Genomic DNA, 23,700 nt, shown 5'->3' on the forward strand with positions numbered 1-23,700 from the left:
TTAAAATTAATAAAATCAATATGAAAAATCGTGATTAAATCGGCAAATCGATAAACCAAAAAATGTTCAGCCGAATCGGTTAGGTCAAATGACCAACCAACTTAGACAAAATTAATTAATTAAAATTTTAAAATATTATTTTAATTTTAAAATTTAAACTGTCTTAAATTGAAATATATACAATACTACACTATTAAGATTCACTTTATATAAATGAAACAACTCATTTTTTCTTTTTCTTTTTTTCGATGTGGGATTATAAAATAAAAATTAATAATTATTTGTACGAAAATTTTGTTTCTAATCAAGCAATCTCAGTCTTTCAATCTTTAATCAGATCAATCTTTAGTTTATTTCGAATCAAACAAATATAATTAATATATTTTGATAAAACCGCTAAAATTGCAGTTAAACCAGCAAAACAATCAAATCAAAAATAATTTAGGTTAATCGGCTAGGTCATAATTAATTAATTAAAACTTTTAAAATTTAAATTATATTGAATTGAAACATACACAACACTACAATATTAAATGGGTTGGGAGTATAAGATTCACTTTATATGAGTAAAATAACTCATTTTTTTCTTTCTTTTTTCGATGTGGGATTATCAAATAAAAGCTAACCAATGGAGATTTCACTACAAGAAAGCTGGGTATATGAGACGGAACTATTTGCGACGGCACACTTGCCGTCTCAAAAAGTCACTTTTTGCGACGGCAGAAAATGCCGTCTCAAAAAAGCAGAGTATTTGCGACGGCATCATTTGCCGTCTCAAAAAAGCAGAGCATTTGCGACGGCACTAAATACCGTCGCAAATACTCTCATTTTTTGAGACGGCAAATAGTGCCGTCGCAAATGCTCTACTTTTTTGAGACGGTAAATGGTGCCGTCGCAAATACTCTGCTTTTTTGAGACGGCATTTTCTGCCGTCGCAAAAAGTGACTTTCGTGTTTTTTTTTTAGTGAATATTTTTAAAATTTTAAATATTTTTTTTAGATGTACCTTACTTAGATGTATCTACAAAATAAAAAAATTATGAAAAAATATTTTTAAAAATTAATAAATACATAAAAATACAAAAAAAATGTATTGAATTATTGTATTTTTGGTATTTTGTGAATTTTTAAAAGATTTTTTTTACAATTTTTTTAATTTTTAGGTGTATTTATGTTAGGTGTGTCTAAAATTTTTTAAAAATACTTAAAATATTTAAAAAATTCTGTAAAAACAATATAACACGGAAAACAAGAAAGTTTAATTTTCTCAAAAGAGTATTTGGAAAACTCTAACCTAGCATAGTGATTGTGGTTTTGAGATAGCTTCATATATATACAGTCACAAAATGGTTTGAATAAATTTAACGGTATTTTTCTGTCGCAAAAAAAATTAAAAAAAATAATGTCGTCTTACTCTTTTGATATACCATTTCTCTTTTCATTCATTTTTTCATCTTCCCGTCTCTCTGTCTCTATCTCTCTCTCTCTTCTCTTTATTTCTTTCACTTATCACTCTTCTTTCTATGTCTGCCTGTTTCTCTCTCTCATTCTCTCTGTGTCTCTCGCCTATCTCTCTTCTTTCTATCTCTCTCATTTCTTTTTTTTTTCTCTCTCTCTCTCTTATCTTTCTATCTCTCTCGCTCATTTCTCTTCTCTTTCTGTCTCTCTCTTTTTCTGTGTCTCTCTCTCGCTCATCTCTTTTCGCTCTATTTCTCTTTCTTTTTGTCTATCTCTCGCTTATCTCTTGTTTCTCTCTCTTTTTCTATCTCTCCATCTCTCTCTCTCTCTATCTCTTTTTCTGTCTATCTCTCTCTTTCCGTCTCTCTCTTACTCATCACTCTTCTCTCACTCTCTCTCTGTCTACTTGTCTATTTGTCTATTTCTCCCTCACTATGTTCGCCTTGTTCACTCTCTTACTCCCATCTTCTCTATTTATCGAGCTCCTTCTCGATTTATCGATCCACTATAAGATAATACACTTTTAGCAACCACTTTGTCTATCTCTCTCTCTCTCGCTCATCACTCTATCTCTGTCTCTCTCTCTCTCTTTATCTCTCTTCTTTATCTGTCTCTCACAAAATTAAATATTGTTAAAATATTTAAAAAATTGATTTGAATTAAGTTTTGAAAAGAGTTTTGAATTATCTGTCTTCTTTATTTATTGAGCTCCATTTCGATTTATCGATCCACTACAAGAAAATGCATTTTTAGCGACCACTTTGTCTCTTTCTCGCTCATCATTCTGTCTCTTTCTCTGTCTCTCTATCTCTTTTCTCTATTCGTCTCTCACTCATCTCTCTTTCTCACCACCCATCTTCTCTACCACATTTACACTACTGCAAATGCCATTTAACTACCACCACTCTTCTCTTTCTCTCTTTCACTCATCACTCTTCTTTCTCTGTCTGTTTGTCTATCTGTCTGTCTGTGTGTCTTTCGTTCATCTTTCTTCTTTCTATCTCTCTCATTTGTCTTCTCTCTATGTCTCTCTCGCTCATCTCTCTTCTCTCTATCTCTCTCATCTCTTTTCTCTCTCTGTTTCTCTCGCTCATCTCTTTTTTCTCTCTCTGTTTCTCTCGCTCATCTCTCTTCTCTCAATCTCTCTATTTTTCTATTCCCTCTCTCGTTTATCTCTTTTCGCTTTCTTTCTATATGTCTCTCTCATCTCTTGTTTCTCTCTATTTTTCTATATGTCTTTCTCTATCTATTTCTCTCTTTGTCTCTCTGTCTCTCTATATCTCTTTCTCTCTATATCTCTTTCTCTCTTTATCTCTCTCTCACTTATCACTTTTCTCTCTTTCTTTCTCTCTCTGTGTCTGTTTGTTTGTCTCTCACTCTTTTGTTTCTCTCTCTTTCTCTCTATGTGTCTGTCTCTCTGTTTGTCTATCTCCCCTATTGTGTTCACATTACTCACTCTCTCCTTCATCGCTTCTCTATTTACTGAGCTCTCCACTACAAGAAAATGCACTTTTAGCGACCACTTTGTCTCTCTCTCGCTCATCACTCTGTTTCTGTCTCTCTCCCTCGCTTTGTCTCCTCTATCTGTCTCTCACTCATCTCTCTCTCTCTCTCACTACTCATCTTTTTTACCAACTTCACCTCTACGACTACCATTACTACTACCATTGCCACCACTCCACTACCACCACTACCACTACTGCCACTACTACTACCATTACCTCTCTTTCACCCCTGCCACTCCATTTACACTACCACTACCACAACTTAACCACTAATTTCTTTCGCTATCACCACCACCACCACCACCACCTCTCTTTCACCTTTTTTTCATTAAAATATTTTTCATTAAAATATTGCCCCTACTTCTACCAAATAAAAAATAATAATATTTTTTTTTTCATTAAAATTAAAATGAAACAAATAAATTTTCAATCTTCGTAACTAAAAAAAAAAAAGAAATTTTTTTAAAAAAATTCATTAACTAGAAAAAATATATATTTTAACAAAAAATAAAATTTTTTGATGATAGCAACCCCAGTCTAAAAAAAAAAAAAAAAAAAAATAGACGGCGTTATTTTGTTATTTAAATTTTATTTTTGACCCTTAAAATATATATATATATATTTTTTATTTTATTTTTTTGTTCCCGCCCCTCTTTTTTTAGCTTTCCCGCTCCCTCGCCCCCAAAAGCAAAAAAATCCCCAATCTCTCAAACCCAAAAATCCCTAATCTGTTCTTACCCCACTCTCTCGAGATAGTCGGCGACGGCGAAGACAACCGGTGACTTCACCACCGTTCCTAACCTGAATGACTTCCCGGACCTCATCCTCCTCCTCATCCTCTCATTTCTCCCCACTCTTGATGCCATTCGAACCACATGTCTCTCTCACAAATGGCGAAACCTCTGGTTCTCTCTCTCCTCTCTCAACTTCGACTACCCTCTCTTCCCTCCCTCCGACTTTTCCTCCGACACCTGTCGTCTCTTGGGTAGGTGAGGATGGAGGGTATGGTGAAGAAATATCAGCAAAAATTTAGAAAAGTCATCTTCTCTATCTGTCTATCTCTCTCTTTTTCTCTATGTCTGTCTATCTCTCTCTTTTTCTCTATGTCTCTTGTCCATCTCTCTTCTCTTTATCTCTTTCATATATCTTCTCTCTCTGTCTCTCTTCTCTCTCTCTTATTTTTTTCTCTCTCACTCTCTTGCTCATCTCTTTCATATATCTTCTCTCTATGTCTCTCTTCTCTCTATCTCATTCATTTATCTCTTCTCTCATCTATCTTGTCTCTTTTTCATTGACCACAAAAAATTAACTTTATTTTAATGAAAAATATTATTCCTACTTTTACCAAATAAAAAAAAAATAATAATTTTTTATTCATTAAAATAAATATAAAACAAATAAATTTTTAATTTTACCAAATGAAAAAAAAAAATTCATCAACTATAAAAATTATTTTAATAAATTTTTATTTTAATAAAAAATTCATTAACTATAACATTTGTGGTGTGTGTAGGGTTTTGTTTGAGAACACACACACAACACAAACACAACAGAGCCGTCTCCTCTCCTCCTGCTCGCTCTCTCTCTCTCTCTCTCTCTCTCTCTCTCTCCATCTAGGGTTTCGCCTTCCTCTCTCTCTCTTTCACACAACGACGGCGCCGATCATCCGTCACCGCCGATCCTCCCTCACTCCCGATCCTCCCTCACCGTCGCTCGTACCTCACTGTCGATCCTCCTCCCTTACCGCCGCTGCTGCCTCCCTCTCTCTCTCTCTCACAAACGACGTTGACGGTTGCTCGCCCCTCACCGCCACTCCTCCCTCACCGGCGACCTTCCCTCACCGGCGATTTCAAAGGGTATCTCTCTCTCTCTCTCTCTCTCTGTGTGTCGGGATTTCGGATATAGGGGGTTTTCATACACACACACACATATATATATATATATACATCTGTGAGTGTATATAGGGGGTTTTTGATCTGTTGCATATATATATATATATATATGATCTGTTTTTTTTTCTTGATCTGTTTTTCCCATACAGATCTGACTTGTGTTTTTATGTTCTTTAAATTTCAGTTACTTTCTTTCCTTTTTTTTGTGTTTAATGTTTGTTATCATTGCATAGCTAATCTAGTAGTTTAATCACTGCTAGTTGATATTATTGTTAACAAATTTTCCTAATAGAAAAGTCCATGAAATCAAGAACTTCACAAACCTTCAGTAATTTTTTTAGCGTTAGAGTAGTTAGGAAAGACTGTAAAATTGGCTTAGTTGAGGCCCAAAATTCAAATTTGAGAGTTTGCTTTCAAAGAACATTTGAAGAGGATAATTTTGAGAATAATCATATGACTGGGGAGTGCATTGGGTCATGGTCTTGACTTAATCAACTCATTATTCTTTCTTAATTTCTTGATTATCTTTTACTTAAATATTTTCATATCATTCAACCTCTTTATGCAATCAAAATCACCCGTCTTTAAATTTATCTGTTTCTTTGTCTGAATATTTTTCGCTGTTAGATCAATTTAAAAATTTCAAAATACAAAAATCTCGATACATGAATATTTGACTGAGATTACATTGGGACAAAAGAAGGAAGGATCCCTTGTCCTTTTAATAGGTACAACCCATTAATGCATATTTGAATCACATGCACTGAACTTGCGCATGTATCTCAAGATATGATTATTTGTAAGTAAGATTATTTGAGTGAGAATACATTAGGACAAAAGAAGAGAAAATATCTTGCCCTTTGAATGTACAACCCGGAAATGCATATTTGAATCACATGGGCTGCACGTGCTACCAATTGTGTGAAGGGTATGTATACCCTTGTGGGTAAAAAAGAAGAGAGAACTCCTAGTTTTCTTGTTCTTTGGTGATAGATTCTATTTAATAATATAATACTAACAGTGTTTTTTTATGTTCTTTGGTGATAGATTCTATTTAATAATATAATACTAAGGTTTATGACATAAGAGGAGTAAACTTTAATCTAGGTCCTTATCTCTTTTTGCATTAGTTATAAACGAATCCATTAGGAACATTCAAGAGGATATCGTATTATTTGTAGGCAGTATAGTTTTAGTTGATGACATAAGAGGAGTAAACTTTAATCTAGAATTGTGGAGAGAGAATTTAGAATCTAAAGAATTTAAGTTAAGCTGGATTAAGACAATAGTTTGCACACTGCTTCAGGATTGAAGTCCTATTCCTCCACTTGATAAATCTTATTTTGTTTGAGCACTCTATTTCAGGGGAAAGTGAACCCTACACAGTATGAGGCCTTTACTATGGTTTGCACTCAGGTAAAGTTTACTGTCTTATTCTGGTTTACTTAGATGATAAACATTAATTGGAAAACTCAGTAGTGATTTCTATATTGCTCCATTTAATTTTGATTTCAAGCTCTCTCTACAATTTTCAATATCAATTTAGTTTGATGAAGCTCAGAAGTATTATGTGGTTTTCAATATGTGCCTTTTGAAAAGTGTATAGAAAATCATTTAAGAATATGTGGTTTGATTTGGAATTTTGATTATTTTCTCATTATCTCCACCTTAAATGACAATCATAGGGCTGTTAGCACAACCTTTTCTTGAAATTTGTTGTTCGATGTGAAAATGGCATTGTTTTACAAGGTAATTTATGCTAAGTACAGAAAAAATAAATAAATAAATTGTTTTCAAATAAAGGCAGAATGTATGACCATAACAAGGATATATTATTGTACTTGGGATGCTCTATTATGTTTTGAATGAGAATTGTGTTACCTTTGTTACTGTATCATTTTTCTATGATTAACTTGGGTGCAAGTTACTAATTGCATTTTGTTTTTTTGCAGTCATCCAATGGATGAGGATGCCACTATAAGTTGTCATGCTTATTATTATTATTTTCCATTTCATTACTTAGATGATTACTCATCTTATTTACAGTTATTTGCCTAGTAGTAGTAATGTTTTCGTCTTTCCTTATGCTTGCAATGTATCAATACTCCTTTTTTTTTTCCAATTGAGAATAGTCATTTTTGCAAGCACTTGCTCGCCCAACTCCATCTCATTGGTTCACAAAGCTTGATATTTGGATATATGTTGTGTTTGCGTTTTTGAGGAAGATGTTTCTGTCATCCCCTTCTTTGTACTTTCTGTTTTTCACTTTTTTAGGGAACCCAATGTGTGCTCAACTAGGTTTGAATTGAAGGTCAATTTTAACTAGGCCTGCAGCATGATTTTGCCAAAGTATATGGTTTATATTGCCTTTGATTTGATGAATTATTGACTAAATAATACTTGATTTGTTTATAGAAAATAATGAAATGGGGGGATGGGGTGTCAATGTATGTTTTATTGTGAAGTGTGTATTGAATGTGTTTTCTGATTAAATTTTCTATTTGCAGGAAGCATTTTGTTTTAATTACTGCAATATATTTTTGCATGTGGAGGGCTATATATATATGTGTGTGTGTGTAATTTGACCTACCCATCATTTTTCATCTTCCTGCTAAATAGAGTTTTTAATTTATTGTTTACATTTTTTATTTGCTGTAGTTTCTGCCTCCATGCTCCTTTTATGATATAAAATTTGTTTGAAACTGTCTGTGACAGGTCAAGAATGAGGAAGAGGAATCCAGCACTGGGCATCTTTCTATTCTGATGATGAGTGTTAAAAACGACACACAGGTAATGCATACTTTTCTTCCCTGTAAATTGAGGATAATGTTGTTGTACTAGTGAAATTTTGATATAAGGGTCATAGTCTTTAAATGGCTAAAAGCGGTTGTCCTTGTGGCATGTTGAATTTGAAAATAATTTGTTTATCCTCTAGTTCTGGCCTTGGAGTTCTCATTTTTCTAGACATGGGTTGTTTAGATTCTAAATTAATAGGACTTCAATTCTAAATAATTATCCTTGACGCAAAGTGAGTAGTATCTTGAATAATTGAAGGTGCTTGGACTGGATTTATGTATTAATTTGTTTTATGTGTTAATTTGCTTCAGGATTGAAGTTCTATTAATTTGTTTTATGTATTCGTAATTATCCTTGATGCAAAGTGGGTAGTATCTTGAATAATTGAAGGTTCTTAGACCTCATAGGGTAGGTGTCATGACATCATTTCTGTTTTGTGTTTTAAATCTTGGTTCATCTATGAAACTGATGGATGTATTTAAATATGCCAGATATATTTAACTTAAATATGCCAGATATATTTAAATTCCTTATGGGATAAATTTGGGATGAAAAGAATTTTTCAGGATGGAACGCATAATGTCAGTCTCTCTGAGTATATTAACAGAGTCGTCAAAGCCATGTATATATATAGACAAATTGTGAGTGTATATATATAAGCAAAACAGTAAGACACTAGACTTGTTGAATTGGATATTTCTTCATATGCACATAAGCATCAATATAATTATTAATTTATTATTTCCAAAGCACCTCAGATGTAACTGCATCAAGCACAAAAATGTGTTTCTTGTGCTTTGTGCATGGGTTGGATGACGTTTATCCACTATCTCCTGAACAAAACTATCATAAGTGTTCACCAAACTAAATATTTTGTGTGTTTGGGGGCTAGAAGGGGATTCTTTATGCAACACGCTCTGAATTTGAGGTGCTGCAGAGTACAAGCATATAAATATTAATGAATAAGAAATCCATGAAAAATGCCCGAGAGAATGTGTCACTTGGAATATGAAGCTTAGCCCAAGGAGAAGTATTTAGGATGTAGGCCAATACCTTGAATTATCCATTTCTAAAGACTTGAGGCATATATGGGGATCCTTTTCTGTGTGCTTGTTGACCTTCAAGAAGTCAGGTTCTCTCTGGAGTTTATGGGCTGGGAAAATGAATTCTCTTCATGTTCAAGAGTCAGAATGTGGCATGGTCCGACCTTGGAACCATTTCTTGGACAGTAATGATACAGTGACTAGATTTAGATACCAAATTTTGGATATCATTTGATATGCCACCAATGCATTAGTTTAATGGGTCATAACTTTCATGTCTTGTACGTTATAGCAATCCATTATTGATACATTTGGTAACCAAATTTGGTCACTGTTGCATTCTGTTTCTCAGAACTTCAGAGTATTCTTTTAAATCTTAAATAGTGCATTTAATAATTGTTCACATAAATATGTATGCTCTTAATATACATTGTATTTTATTTTATTTATTATTACATTTTCGGGGTTATGTTTTTTTTTGGTCACCGTTGTTCATCCTACGTGTTGTCTCCTTTTGCAGTTTTGTATTGGCACCATAAAGGATGATTTCTTGGGTGTGATCAGTGATCCAGGTGTTATTTCTTAATGGAAGTGATATTCAATATATAGCTAGGAGCCTTTCTCTCAGTTTGCTTTTAAGAAATGGGAGTGTTTCAAACTGTTGAATTATTTTTGTCATCTGCATACTTTTTTGATGTGTCCGGAAATGACTTTTTTGTTTATAGATATTATATAGATCATTGGAATGGAAATCCTTTGATATGCGTGCTGTTGTGTCTGCCACCGAAGATCTTTTTAAATTCATATTGTCTGATAAGGGTTTGAGGGTACGTGTTTTCCTGGTCCGGGACATAATTAAAGCAATTGATATTTTTCTTCAGGATGAAGTAGTTGCAAACATTTTCGATGAGAAGGTTCAAGCTAGAGAGACAGCTGAATCTGAGGTTCGTTTCAATTCCTCCATCTCTCTCTCTCTCCCCCCTCATGTGCTGGTGCATGTTTTAGTTAAACTCTACAACTTATAGATAATAGAACATCATTTTGATGTGGTTTAAAAGAAGTAGGAAAGCCAAAACATGAATTAGGAAACCCAAAAAAGTTGTTTTCGAAAAACTATTTTCATGCAAAAATTAAAGTGTTATATGAAAATGTTAGGTGTTTTCGAACTTTTTATTATCTTGTTTTTGAAAACATGAAAATGAAAAAACAAAAACAAAATCAGAACTGAACATATTTCAGTTGGTAATATTGTCATGAGATCAACTATGAGAATTAATGTTGTTTTGCAGGGACATGCAATGCTGATGAGAGTGGTTAATGGGCTTAAATCTTTCCGGCATGCAGTGAAGTTGGCCCCGGAGGTGTGGACTGCTATGCTAATCCGCATGACAGTGAAACCCGAGGCTCACAAATTTACATTTGACATCATTTCAGCCTTATTGATACATTTTAGCCGAAAAATTCCAGAGACCTTTTGGATTTGTATATCTAGAATTCTTCACAAGTTGGTGAAAAATTATAGCCATGTCGATTTATGATTTAGGTGGATTCTTCATTTGCTCATTTTTTTTCTCTAGCTATTTATTTATTTGAGTGAAACTATTTGTCTGATGCAATTTTAAAGATTATATATCTGAGTTTGGCTCCGAAAGTTGAGTGATTGTAAAATACTTTTTTTAGTAGTGTTTGTAAAATATTGAATTTGATGGTTTGATCAATTTAAATTTTTATTTTTATTTTCTGTTATGATATTTTTGTGAATAGAATGTAAATAATCAGCTCTTAGAGAGAGACCGTCGGAAAAAATAGAAAATTTTAATATTTTTATTAATTTTGTTACAGGTTTTACTTTTTGCGACGACATTATACTGTCGCAAAAAACAGAAATTTTATTATTTAAAATAGAAATTTTATTATTTTTTAATATTTTTTGCGACGGCATTACACTGTCGCAAAAAATAGAAAATTTCATATTTTTTATATTTTCTGCGACGGCACCACACCGTCGCAAAAAGTAGTGTTTTTTTTTTAAAAAAAAGACTATTGGCGACGGTATTTTTTGCCGTCTCAAATAACATTTTTAGCGACGGTAAAATAGAGCCGTCGCAAAAAAGTCAAGAAATTTCAAACGTTTTTAGCGACTGCACGGTGCCGTCGCAAAAAGGCAAAAAATGCCGTCGCAAAACATTAGCGACGGCACTTACCGTTGCAAAAACTCTTTTGCAACCCCTGCAGTTGCGACCCCCCTCTTGCCGTCGCAAAAAGTCGTTTTGCCATCGCAAAAAGTATTAGCGACGGCATTAGGAGTATTAGCGACGGTATTTTACCGTCGCAAAAAGTCAATTTTTTTGTAGTGTTTTCTTAATTGTTTGAAATTAGGAAAATCAAAATAATTAGTATGAGATATTGAAACTCTCACAAGGCTCCTCACTAAATGAGATGGGAGTATAAGATTTTCTTTATATGAGTTAAACAACTCATTTTTTTCCCTTCTTTTTTCGATGTGAGATTATCAAATAAAAGCTAGTCAATGGAGATTTTTTTAATTATTTAAAATTAAGAAAATTAGTATAAGATATTAAAACTTTTACAAAGCTCCTCACTAAAAATACCATTTTCCTTATATAATATATATATATATATATAGATAATACAAATACTTAATAATTGATTAATAATATTATTTAATCAACTAGCAAATTAAAATCACTGAATCCATCCAAATCGTGATTTAGTTATTTGTCAATCCGTCATTTACGTTTGATTTATAATTTTACTCTTAAACTTCATCAAACCACATCGCGCACATCTATTGAAATGATTATTCCAAAAAAAGTGAAAATACATACTTTTTCCTTGAAACTAAAGAAATATATATATCATCCATCACCGAATCGTCCTATAACATGCTTTTGTTAGTATGTTGGCTACTATTACTATTTGCTACCGTCATTGTCACAATCATTGCCATCGCTACCCTTCCTTTATCACCCTACCACAGCCACCTATCACCGCCCCACTTCTAGCACCACCACTCTACTACCGCCACAACTACGATCCTATCACCACCCACCACTATCACCTATTATCATCATCACCCTACCATCACCTATTATCACTGTTTTACCATCCGTATCATTGTCGCCACTACAACCACCATCCTATCACAACCAACTATTACGACCATCTATACCACCGTCGATGCCGCCACAACCACCATTACCTATTACCATCGCTTACTACCCTATTACAACACCTAGAATTGGACAAATATCGGGTCAAATTGAACTGACATTATATAGTAAAAAAAAATTCGTGTCATCCTAAAGCCAACATAGTCGGACATCGAGCAATGATACTTAAAAGAAATATAGACGCGGGTGTGAAAATAAATATGATCGGTAGAATAACTCTAACTTCACTGCTGGGAAAATGACTTTTAGCGGCGTTTCAAAAACGCCGCTATATGTCTGAAAAACGCCGCTAATTCCTTTAGTGACGCTTACTACCAAACGTCGAGGACGCGGCCGTCGCTGTAAGTTTATGACGCTTTAAAAGCGTCGTAAAATTAGTATAGGCGGCGTTTATAAAAACGCCGCTAAATGTGGCAGTCAACGGTAACATGACGTCACATAAGCATTAGCGACGCTTCAAAAACGTCGTAATAGATTTTTTGTTATTTTAAAAATATAACTATAGTGGCGCTTTGAAAAACGCCGCAATAGATTTTTTTTTTTTTTTTTTTTTGAACTACTAATTTTGTGAGATTAACTTCAAAAATATACCTGTAAAATAGCAATAATGAATAAAACTTTGTATAGACATATATTTATGTGAGATTAATATTCCCTCACATCTATAATAGTACCCCATACAACATCCTTCAAGAAAAAAATCCAATAAGTTCAATCCCAAAAAATAAAATGAGAATAATTTAAAGATAAAAGTGAAATTAACAGTTGAATAATAAAAAGTAATAGTGCCTAAGGCAAATAGGGTTGGGAAGAAGTTATAATGATTTCCACTACTCAAATCAATACCATAAATTAGGACAGATAACATTTGTCATTGGGTCTAAAAGTTGTGTTTAGCCAAGAAATAATTATGCCTTCATATTCATTGGGTTAGACACAAAGCATCAAGCATTAATGTCCAGATTTTCTAATCAATGTCTCCAAATTTTCAGAGTTGAACAGAGTATTAATAATACACATCAAATATTACCCTTCCTGCATAAAGCAAGAACCACCACACTGCTAGAAATTTATTTTTTCACCCCAAGTCATGCACCTATACCATGGCTTCTGAAGCATTTGGAATCTCTGCCATAATCATGTGCTCATTTGAAAGACCAGCATCATCACCTTTTGTACAGCCAACCTGCTCACAGAGAGAGAGAGAGAGAGAGAGAGAGGATGAACTTATACTAATGGTAAAACTAGGAGGTTCAATCATGGTAAATCAACAATAAAATTCTGCTCTCAAAGAGTTTATCTTGCAAAGCATTTTAAGCAAAAAATAATAATGAGCAAGAAACAAAGCATGAACTGATAACATACGTAATTTGCACTTATTAGTGGATAACATCTATAGGAACACAATGGATCCCATGATATGTATGTACCAAAGCTACATACCTCAGATGGAGTGAACAGAGCACACACTTGATCAGTTATATTCAATAAGGATGCTTCCTGCCAAATTGAAAATTTGAATGAACAATTACAAAGGAATTGCAATCAGATAGACTGTGAGAAAGAAAATGAAAGAGAAGAAAGGAAAGGAAAGAAACAATCACCTGTTTGCACAAAAACCAGAGAAGATATATCTTGTCTTGTAAAATTCAGATTATAACGCCCCCACTAATGCATGGATAATTTCATCCAATGCAGGTTCCTTAAGCTTAAGAACACTAGGCTCCTGACTTTTTCTATTGGCCTGCATTCAGAGATATACACAATAAAACCAAAGAAGTATCATGTGTTGTAAAATTCAGCTCATACTGCCTCACTAATGCATAAAACTTCATCCAAAATAGGTTCCTTAAGCTTATTATCTAGCAGTATAAAGTTTAATTTCAATTTCCTAGTACAAAATGCATAAAGATCCGAACAAAAAGGAATCACCCACATACCTAAGGTTTACTTCCCTTTTAAATGTCAATACATATTTATTTGGTAAGTAAGGTACCCACCAAATTACTATGTTAAAACCAATATATTAAAGGTAAACCAACCATAATAATGAGAGAAGCTTGAAAAGACATTTGAAGGTAATTAAGTAACCAAAACATATAGTTGTGGTTTTTGACAGTTTACCAATTCCAATTTGTTAACACGGATGCATTACCCACTTCTTAATAAGCTAATACATCTGGGTGTCAGAATGCAACTTAATAGCAAAATAAGGTTGTATTCAGAGTACAAGGCTCCAACTTATGAAGCTGATTCCCATGGGTTTATGCCACTAGCCCGGGGACATATAATTTTTTATCCACGACATCTAAGCATGCAGTTTAATGCCACTATTTTTTTACGACGACCATTAGTAAATCAAGTAATTCAATGGTTTCCGACAAGGATTTAAAGTATACATCATCATGTGATTTGAATCAGCAACATGCAAAAATCAAATGAAAAGCATTAAAAAGAGAGTAGTACTCTGCTACGTACTTAATGATAGTACCAAGCCATATGTATGACAACTCAGGTCAGTGTCAAATGATAACCTCACATACAGTAACCAAGAACTCTTTTCAAGGAAACCCTTTACCTAGTTGCCTCCGTGTTTTCATGAGCATACAATAGATGTCATAAGTTACTAGAGTTCAAGCATCCAAATTGAAAATTAAAAAAAGCAAACCTCAACTACATGAGAGTGAGAGAAAATATGTCAATGTGTGAAACTATGTGTAATTCTTTAGGTATAACCTATGCTGAGATGTACCTATGCTGAGAATTACCTATTCTTTAGGTAATTCTTTAGGTATAACCTATCACTTGCACGGCTTTCACTGGTTACTGCAAAAGCTTGATTGCACCCTGTTCCAAGATTTCCCCTCCCACTTAACAGCCCCATGCCAAATACTACTGCACTAGCTGATGCCCAAGGAATCTATTTCATGATTCATGGCAAAGAAAAAGAGATGTATAAGAATAATGAATTCTAAAAGCAACGGAAATTTTTTTATAAAAATGTAATATCACAGTTAGTGTGATGCAATCGGCCTTTTGATGGAATGAAACAATTTCAGGGGAAACTTGTATAGACATATATTTATGTGAGATTACTATTCCCTCACATCTATAATAGTAAAAACCAATAAATGTGAATACAAAAAACAAAAATGAAAAAAGAAAAGGGAAAGAATTACAATAAATGTGATCCCCCCTCCTTGCTCCCTCTCTCCCAAATTGGGTCACGCAGGATGCAGCGCCATTCCCTCATGAATAAATTTAAAAACAACTGAAAGAGATTATAGAACTGGATATAACCCTCTCACATGAGATGAGTCTTACTTTTTTTGTGAGTCTGACACCCATGTGAGATGATTTTGTCTGGTTCTATAATTAGTTTCAGAATAACTGTTCCCTCATAGGTCCAGCTTGATAGTAATAATGACTAATCCATTTACTTACCCTCAGACCACCAGATCAGTCCTAAGCTCAAATACTTGCATTTTTTTTAATATATTTAAAACCAAAAATTCATATTTTCAATTTCTTTTCGTATCATTTCTCTGCAACCAAACAGAAGAGTGAATTAGAGGGTGAGAGAGAGGGAGTTGCATAGATTCCTTTCAGTGAAATAGGGGCAACACACCCCATTGATGCAGAAACCCCTCACTGGTAGTCACTTCTAAGACCAGTAGAACAAGCACTGCCAACATAGCTGATCTCCCATTCCAAGTTTCAGCACTTTTTGTCCATCCCCATTCCCACACCGTGACCGGTGGTGGAAGCTCCCGACGCTGCGAATCACACCCTGCCAATAGTTCTTCAATGCTTCCAAGAGGAACTAGAGACTGCAAAAGGCATACCCACAACCTCCAGTCAGAACAAAATAAAGAAATAAAATATGGCACATCAGTAAAGACAAGATCTTATTAGTTCCACATTATAACTAGCATTCCACATTAGTTCCATGTTTTAAATATAAATGTCCAAAGTCAGACCTGTCGAGCTTCAAGATTTGAGACTGCCATCGCTCCAATGTATGGAAGACATTCAATCACAGCATCAGCCAAATCTGAAATGAAAGTGGGTTCACAACCCAGTGCAGGAACACGTCCCATTTCTCTATACCAGATTTCAAAGCCAACTCTTTGTACTGAACATCAATTTCTTCTAAAGTTTCAATATGCTCACTGACAAAGCTGTATCAAAGACAAGGGTGTAAAGCATAAAACTCTAACCAAAAAAATTTATGAAAATTAACATGCCACACTATAAAGCTTATTGACAGTAAAGAATCTGAAAACATCACACCAAGACTAGCAGTGACAGTACAACATACCTAATTGGGACGGCTAGAAGGTTTTGAATGCTTATTGTTGAATGCTTATTGTTGAATACAGTTTGTAACACAGTTGTATAGTTCCAATGTATGTTGAATGCTTATTGTTGAATGCTTATTGTTGAATACAGTTTGTAACACAAGAAAGACTAGAAACTTACAGTTTGCAGCATCATCCTCATTCATTCCCAAGAAGAGAGAAGCATCTTGAATGCTTATTGTTGAATAAGCAGCTAGCAGTAGCTGAAACATCTTTGTGGTGTAAACATCTGCAAAAAAATGATCAAAAGATAATTTTGACAACAAAAAGTGCCATAAGGTAAAACTTCTCTCAATAGAGGAAGATAACAAGAGTCATTGCCTCTTAACTAATTCAGGACCCTATACATAAACAAAAAAACAAAGTAACAAACCCCCATCTCCACCTCCAAGGTTTCCCCACACACAACAATTACATCATTTAATCGGGGAATTGAAATATATGTTGGAGTATCTTGAGGCGTTCTTACAATATTAATCATTTCATGGTTGATAACATATCTCAACATGGCATATCTCATAATATACCCATGCATCATATCTATCTATTTATGGAGAGAGAGGAAACTACGTACCCTGTTTCCTTAAAAGAAAACTCCTTCAGTTTTCTAGCCAACTCAATTTCAGTAGCTGCAGCTCTAGGTACTATACAACTGTCCCTGCACATTGCCTAGCACAAAGATGCATAAAGCCACATTCAGATTAGCTTCTTAAGGTCCAGTAGAAACTGATGCAATACTTTTTATAAAAGATGACCTACCTAAAATAAGTATCGTAGATGTGTTGGACAGAATTACCTTGTATGTATTCACACCATCATCAACTGCTCTTTCAAGGTCATCTAATATACTATCGGTACTTCCTCATAGGACCACAGTGCATACAAAGTTTCCACTTTCTTCATTTCTCACAATGGTGACCTATTATTTATTAGATATAAAGATCATGTTGGGGAAGAAGATGAAGAAACGTAAGGAAAAAGCCCAAAAAAATAAAACCAAAATTAGTACTATATTGATTACTGGCTGTGGATATCTCCACTAGAAACAAATAAACATGACACTGTACTCCACAAGAAGCATTCAACTCACACAGGTTGAAACGAAAAAAGAAATGTTTCTGATCTTGAAAGGAGCAAACCTGTAGCATCTAGAGCACGGATGGATTCACAAAATGCATTAGCTCTCTCATGGCGACGCATCACATCACTTGATGGAGGTGGTGTGGTTGTAAGTTGGAAAATCTTTGATAATAGATGTATACCAAGTCAAGGAAAATAAAGATTGTAATATATTGAATAACACGAGGAACAAATGATATATATATAATGACTAGATAGGAAGGCAGGAAATATTCTGAATTCTTTCAAGCACTGACAGTAATTCCCCAAGGAAAAAGGGTTGAGGATATAATCTCTAAGTCTATCTGTTGTATGTGGGACAGCCACCACCAATGCACGGACCACAGCAACTGTAGCTTCATGTGATCCATCTTCAAGAAAAGCATCCATTTGAACACGTATTTTGTCCACGATCTAGCAAGTATAAAATTTGATCAGCCAGATTCCTTGAATCTGCTTTATTAAAATGTCAATATCAGATCAACACCAAAAAATATATACCATGTCATTTTTAAAATGCTGTGCCACAGTTCCAAATGCGTCAATGCTTGCATATTTTACGTTCAAGTTTTGGTCAGAGCCAAGAGTGACAAGAGCAGGCACAACATGAGTGGAAGCCAATTTAGCATCAATATATGGTACCTATCATGAGAAAGATAACAGAGAGTCACACACAATAGTAGAAGAGGTTGGAGATAACTACTCCAGGTAATTGAATACACTTACAATAACTTTCAACAGATTGGTGGCACTGATTTTCATATTTATATTGGAGCACACAACCATTTCCCACAAGATATTGAAAATCATATTATGATGTGCTTCACATGTGCTGCATTATGTAAAAGTTGAAAGTCAAATAATGAAATTCAAAACTAACCATAATCTCAATAATACCAAAATGATTTCACAAAATACCAACCAGAGGAAGCGGACAGAGTTTACAATCTCAGCATGGTGCTTCATTAGATATAAACAAATTACCTTCTCTGTTAGATATTTGAAAGCCACCTTCTTCTGTCCTGCTTCATATATATTGCATTGTGAATATATCTGAAGCCAAAAAACCATAAACATTTCATAAGAAGTGGCCAACCATGTATAATATCTTTTAACACCTTAAAATTCAAACCAACAAAAAAGAAGAAAGAGGAGGCAGATGATGAAGAAAGCAGCAGCTGAAAGCATCTTTACCTGTGATTCTACACTCAGCCAAAAAGTGATGATTTCATGCTTGTCAACTTGTTCAGATACTTCTTCTTCCATAATGACGTCTGTATCCTTACAGCCTTCATTTTCATCACATGCACTCTCAGATGTGTTTGGCTGAGGGTCCCCAAAAGTTCCCAGATTGCCCACATGCATGGCATTTGTTGATTGAACACCAACTTGATCAGCCTCCTCAACAATTTCCATTTCTTCGTCACTGTCATCATCAACATGAGGTAAAGTCATTGGATGATTGAGGCTAAATTTCAGGAGATTCAAGCTTCTACGGGCATTCCACCCTGTTGAATAACCTCCATAAGGGTCAGCTTGGTTTCCATTTGCCTTCATCCGAAGCAGTTCATCCTGAGGAAAATATAAAGTTAGTAAGCTTTCATATGTTTGGACTTTGGTGTAAGTGGTAACAGATATGATTTACTTCTAAAAATGCAAAATCAAACAAAATATATATATTTATACCTTCAATTGCCATATCACTTCACGCAAGAAATTCACATCATCCTGCATTACTTCATTAACGACTGCCCTGTTCTTGATAGCCTTTGCACGCTGGGCAAATCTCAGTGTGCTTAATTTGCTCCTATGATTAAAAAAAGGGTTAAACAAAAAAAAGCACAAAAATTATAAGAATGTTACCATCAACAAGTTAGATAATGAAAAGAATATAATCACACCTCATTTATGCAGGCAAAAAGGAAATTTGTCAGCTTCTATAACACCACCACTTCCTAACTGCCAAAGAAAAAAATTTGTTCCAAAAAAAGTTTTGAGAATTTAAATAAATTATCATATTTGACTTTAGAAAATTAGGTTCACTTTTTAGGAAATTAAATTTTTTGATGGCAAGAAGAAGATTTCCGTAATTAGGTTCATTGATGGCAAGAAGAAGATTTCCGTAATAAAGTAAAACTAACATTGCTTTTTGTATCTTGAAACATTATAAAATCTCTCTCTTGAGACATTAGGACATGTAATCAACATTTATAACAACTTAATGAGACACATACACAATCCAAGCCACCAAGATCAGAATAATGCATGAAAGACATGAGGAAGAACAATCAGACTTGAAGGACTCATAATTGGTAACAGAACAAGAAGTAGTTAACTGGAGATCTGAATGATGAATGCTTAGTTGAAAACATTTCTCCAAAGAGATAGCAAAATAGTGTTAAGATCCTTAGCCATCCCAACAAATCCCTGCAATGCATATTCATAATTATTGTCAAGATTTATAGCACAAAGAACTACAAGTATGATGTAAATAAATCTTGCCAGAGAAAATTTGCTCTTCTTTAGCATATATGCTATGAAAAATGCACCTGTAAGCAGTGCTTGACATCAAAAATTATATCTATCACTTCAAATCCCTGCTTCGAACAAGAAGAAACCATCACTGACAATAACCAAGAATCAAAAGCAGCAACAACGAAACATCTTATTGCTAAAAAAGGTTATTCTTTCAATTAGCTAAGTGAAATAGTTATTAAAATACCTTATGTACTTTCAATATATATGCATAGAGAACGGAATGTTCATAGCTTATAAAGGTCATACCTCCACCGGCGGTTCATCAGAATTTTCAGACTCAGTGGATGCTGAAAGCAACCTAATTCTCATTAAATCATAAATATGCAACAGGTAGTGTGTGTCTTCTCTGGCATATCTAATAAAAACAAAATATGATAAGTCTGATGATTTGGGTGACACACAAATAATCAAATAAAAATACTCAAACATGAACTGCTATGATACAGAGGGCAGAATCTGTCAAATTGAATGCCCTACACCTTGGAACATGAACGGAGAGCATTACTCACTTAAATATTCTTGCTATCTTTTTTAATTCCAACATACAATTCACATAAAATGGTTCAGATTTAATTTCTAAGACCATGGGGGACAATGAAGACTGCCCAAGATCCTTCCTCAATGCACAGTTTGAGAAGCAAGAGTGTGAGTGCCAACCTTGAAAACTGCAAGATTCAAAGCACTGCTAGAGCATCTAGAATAAAATTTTATATTCCTCTTATTGATTGTTCTTTTGTGTATTTTCATTGTGTTGAAGAAAACAAAATTCTTGTGTAATTCATAAGGAAAAGTCCAGTAAAATAAAATGTCAACTCAAACCCAATGGGCAAAGTGGCATGGCAGAATGCAGGGTGCAGTAACTTCTCCGAGGTTAGTGGATTGTACGATAATCTTATACACTTTTGGAACCTTTTATTACATGGAACCTTTTACCACTCAATTGTCCACCCTTAAGAAATAAAGATAGCCAACTTATTTTCCTCACAAATAATTAGGAGTTCCAAACAAGACATTTGTCCATATCTTATTCAAAGTACCTTCACATCTCAAAAACAAAACAAAAACTCCTAACTAAAAACAATAAAACAAAAGAAACAACAAGATGAAAAAGGCAGGCAGGAAATTAGGAAAGTAAGGATCATTGGTCACAAACAGACACGTACCTGAGCATCTCATCAGGGAGAGGGCGAAGTCTCCAATCTGCATTCTGGTATCTGCAACGAGTTGGTTGGTCAATCTTACAGAATACAGGGACTGGATGTAGGGAGGAGTCAAACAAGAGAAAGCAGCAGATAAGTGGATGTTTCAATAATTATATACAGACCTACTCTTTGTTAGCAGTATGATGAGCTAAAAATGCAAGGAAGAGGTTCAGAAACTCACTTGTGTTTCTTGAATAAAACTTCTAGAACCAACATAGTTCTGAGTGATGTTTGCATTAAACGCAACTGCAAAAGCAGTGCAAACATCCATATTTGGGAAAATCTACTAAGAAAAATGAATTGAATTAAACAAAGTAAAAAATACAATCGTAAGGTAAACTTCTTAAAACAAAATGACTGCATTACCTTCAATATCATCAGTCAATACCTCAGCTTCTCCATAGCTGTAATTGCTCACTTGGTTGATATTCATTTCAAATTGATCATCTCTACTACTATTCACCTTGCTCTCTTTACCACCACCAGTCTCAAATTCACATCCATTTTTCAAACCTTGGTCCTCATCCTCTACAGGAACTTTCAACTCCACGCATTCACACTCGAGACACCGAATCAATTTACATGAAAACAAGGTCACTGCAATTCGATCTCTCCGCAATCTGAACTCCCGTGGACAATCCAAAGCAACAACAATGATTACGTTCTCGATTATATCGAATATATCGGAATTGGAGGTTCGAAAATAACCCAGAAATCATAATTTTTTCTAGGAGGAATCTATGTGCTAATTCCAGGAATAATAAGAAATTCAAAATCAAAAGAGAAATCGAAGGAGCTTACCAACATATCTGATTCGAAACCCCCATATTTGGATCAGGTGTTCTTTGAAACCTTCAGATCTGGCTTTAATTAGTTCGAAATCCTTCAGATCTCGTCTCTTGTTCTTTTCTTCAACGAGCACCACCACCGCCATCCTCTTCCACCACTGTAGCTGTCGATCTGAGGCGATAATGAGAAGACAGCAGCGGCGGTGAGTGTGGATGAGATCGGCAGAGGAGAGAGAGAGAGAGAGAGATGAGTCTGGTGACAGAGAAGAGTGAAAATGAGCGAGAGAAAAAAAATGAAATCGGTGTGAGATTTAAATGGAATAGGTAAACAAATTAAATCACCAAGATGATTCCGATCGATTCCCATTCTGAAATCACTATGAGATTTAAGGGATTACCTCTATTCTTTGTCTAATATCTGTATCTGTTTTGAGGCATCTTCTTTCTGAGACTGAAGAGTAAAGAATGAGAGTCTCAAGAGGGAGGGAGAGGGTGTGAGAGATTATAACACATTCGGAGGCGTTTTCTATCAACTAAACGGTGCCGTTTTGAGTAGCACAAAAGGCGACGTTTATAAAACGCCGTTAAATATAAAAAAGACGACGCTTAAGAAAACGCCCTTATATAAACGCCGCCATAACAAACATTTCCTGTAGTGCTTCCAAGAAATATAGACGTGGGTGTGAAAATAAATATGATAGGTAGAATAACTCTAACTTCCAATAGATTGAATAAGTAAATAATTTAACCCTCACAGCTATACTTATTTTCACTTAGGTTTCATGCGTCTCGAATTGTGATACTTACATTCATTGTATAAACCAAGATAAATTTTCACTTACACTCCGAGTGGGTTAATTTGGAGAGGAGAAGTAATAAGTGATTAGAAAGAAAATTATTTTAAATTTGGTTTATGAGTTAAATGAGGAATAGTGAGATATGATGAGAAATTTGTCTCTTTTACTAAGCCTATTTTATTTTTTACTAAAAGTGGTGAGATTTGGTAATAAACAAGTTGATCGTTTGTAAAATATTTATAATACTAAGATTGTCTCTTGTGGGGAAGTGGTTTGGAAATACTCTTCGGATCTTGGGAGACGCTAGTGATTCTCAGCTAGTTACCTGAAAAGAAATAAACATTCCGGTCGGGAGTGCCGGAATTAGCACTCCGACGGACAAGTTAGTTCAGACACTCGGGATAGCCTATTTACCAGTTTTGTGAAGTGATTCTTACATACCTTTCTATAACCGTTGTTCCTGTATTTATACCTGTTCTTCTTGATTCTCGGGACCAGGGCCTACTTTTTAATCAATGCAATTTCCTTTATTCGGCCCTAAGTACTTATACTTTATTCGGCACATATATTCTATTCGGCTCCCCGCTCTCGTAGGATATAGCCGATTAATATCAGTCTTCCAAAGATACACACCATCTGATCTTTCCATTATTTGGCCCCCACATCTCTAAAAATACATAGGAAGAATAAAAAAGAAATCTCACTCGTATGCTTCTCTCACATATTTTATTTTCTTAATTATCCAAATATGATGGTGAAAAACGATAATCTTTTCTTCTTTTTTTTTTACCTAAATGAGAGATCATAATCATTTATTTTATTTTCTCACCTTACATTCTAAACGGAGCATTAGGCCTCACATATCCATTAATTTTTTTTTAAAAAAAAATTTATTTGTATGCCCGAAAATTGATTACAAACAGGACTCTTTAGTATCCAAGAGCGTAAACACAAAATATATATGGCTATCCGCTAGTCTCACATATCGCATCTTTGAACCCACCATAA

General features: G+C 34.4%; 2 protein-coding genes and 3 long non-coding RNA genes across 7 annotated transcripts; 1 reads left to right on the plus strand and 4 right to left on the minus strand.

Annotated features, from left to right (window-relative positions):
• The first annotated feature begins 9,249 nt into the window (after positions 1 to 9,249).
• Positions 9,250 to 10,411, plus strand: LOC145807470 (uncharacterized). Its single transcript, XR_014350599.1, has 2 exons — positions 9,250 to 9,637; positions 9,983 to 10,411. It is a non-coding gene; the product is annotated as an uncharacterized LOC145807470 (long non-coding RNA).
• A 2,043-nt stretch (positions 10,412 to 12,454) lies between these two features.
• Positions 12,455 to 14,789, minus strand: LOC145789109 (uncharacterized). 2 transcript variants are annotated; one of them, XR_014350618.1, is made up of 3 exons: positions 14,656 to 14,789; positions 13,331 to 13,387; positions 12,455 to 13,073 (listed from the first exon to the last, which is right to left on the minus strand). It is a non-coding gene; the product is annotated as an uncharacterized LOC145789109 (long non-coding RNA). The 2 variants fall into 2 exon arrangements; XR_014350617.1 differs by having other exon boundaries at positions 14,640 to 14,789.
• Positions 14,790 to 15,492: 703 nt separating this feature from the next.
• On the minus strand, positions 15,493 to 19,167 carry LOC114294711 (uncharacterized). Its single transcript, XM_082904651.1, has 10 exons — positions 19,054 to 19,167; positions 18,562 to 18,939; positions 18,352 to 18,420; positions 18,094 to 18,199; positions 17,869 to 18,009; positions 17,656 to 17,781; positions 17,388 to 17,502; positions 16,370 to 16,477; positions 15,868 to 15,941; positions 15,493 to 15,717 (listed from the first exon to the last, which is right to left on the minus strand). The coding sequence occupies exons 4-10, from the start codon at positions 18,175 to 18,177 to the stop codon at positions 15,493 to 15,495; spliced, it is 873 nt and encodes a 290-aa protein (XP_082760777.1). The 5' UTR covers positions 18,178 to 18,199; positions 18,352 to 18,420; positions 18,562 to 18,939; positions 19,054 to 19,167.
• LOC145807648 (uncharacterized) lies at positions 16,510 to 17,264 on the minus strand. Its single transcript, XR_014350910.1, has 3 exons — positions 17,045 to 17,264; positions 16,823 to 16,917; positions 16,510 to 16,589 (listed from the first exon to the last, which is right to left on the minus strand). It is a non-coding gene; the product is annotated as an uncharacterized LOC145807648 (long non-coding RNA).
• Positions 19,168 to 19,605: 438 nt separating the features above from the next.
• LOC114276570 (protein RRP6-like 1) lies at positions 19,606 to 21,730 on the minus strand. Of its 2 annotated transcripts, XM_082906226.1 has the most exons (5): positions 21,571 to 21,730; positions 21,069 to 21,119; positions 20,152 to 20,260; positions 19,917 to 19,964; positions 19,606 to 19,794 (listed from the first exon to the last, which is right to left on the minus strand). In XM_082906226.1, exons 1-5 carry the CDS (start codon positions 21,609 to 21,611, stop codon positions 19,726 to 19,728), a joined length of 318 nt encoding a protein of 105 aa, XP_082762352.1. In that variant the 5' UTR covers positions 21,612 to 21,730; the 3' UTR covers positions 19,606 to 19,725. The 2 variants fall into 2 exon arrangements, 1 of the variants encoding a protein (XP_082762352.1); XR_014350911.1 differs by having other exon boundaries at positions 19,778 to 19,794; positions 19,917 to 20,260; positions 21,069 to 21,159.
• Positions 21,731 to 23,700: the final 1,970 nt, after the last annotated feature.

The sequence above is a fragment of the Camellia sinensis genome, chromosome 14 (assembly GCF_055761805.1).
Source record: "Camellia sinensis isolate YWXY chromosome 14, ASM5576180v1, whole genome shotgun sequence".
In the NCBI taxonomy this organism is placed as follows: Eukaryota; Viridiplantae; Streptophyta; class Magnoliopsida; order Ericales; family Theaceae; genus Camellia; species Camellia sinensis.

Coding starts and splice junctions, on each gene's coding strand:
- LOC114294711 (XM_082904651.1), bottom strand. CDS start 18,177: ATGATTTTCAATATCTTGTGGGAAATGGTTGTGTGCTCCAATATAAAT. Junction 16,478..17,387: donor CCGTGCTCTAGATGCTACAG/GTTTGCTCCTTT, acceptor ATTTTTTTGCAG/ATGTTTACACCACAAAGATG. Junction 15,718..15,867: donor CAAATCTTGAAGCTCGACAG/GTCTGACTTTGG, acceptor TGCCTTTTGCAG/TCTCTAGTTCCTCTTGGAAG.
- LOC114276570 (XM_082906226.1), bottom strand. CDS start 21,611: ATGGATGTGAATTTGAGACTGGTGGTGGTAAAGAGAGCAAG. Junction 21,120..21,570: donor GTGGTGGTAAAGAGAGCAAG/GTGAATAGTAGT, acceptor AACTCGTTGCAG/ATACCAGAATGCAGATTGGA. Junction 19,965..20,151: donor CTGATGAACCGCCGGTGGAG/GTATGACCTTTA, acceptor TGTTCGAAGCAG/GGATTTGAAGTGATAGATAT.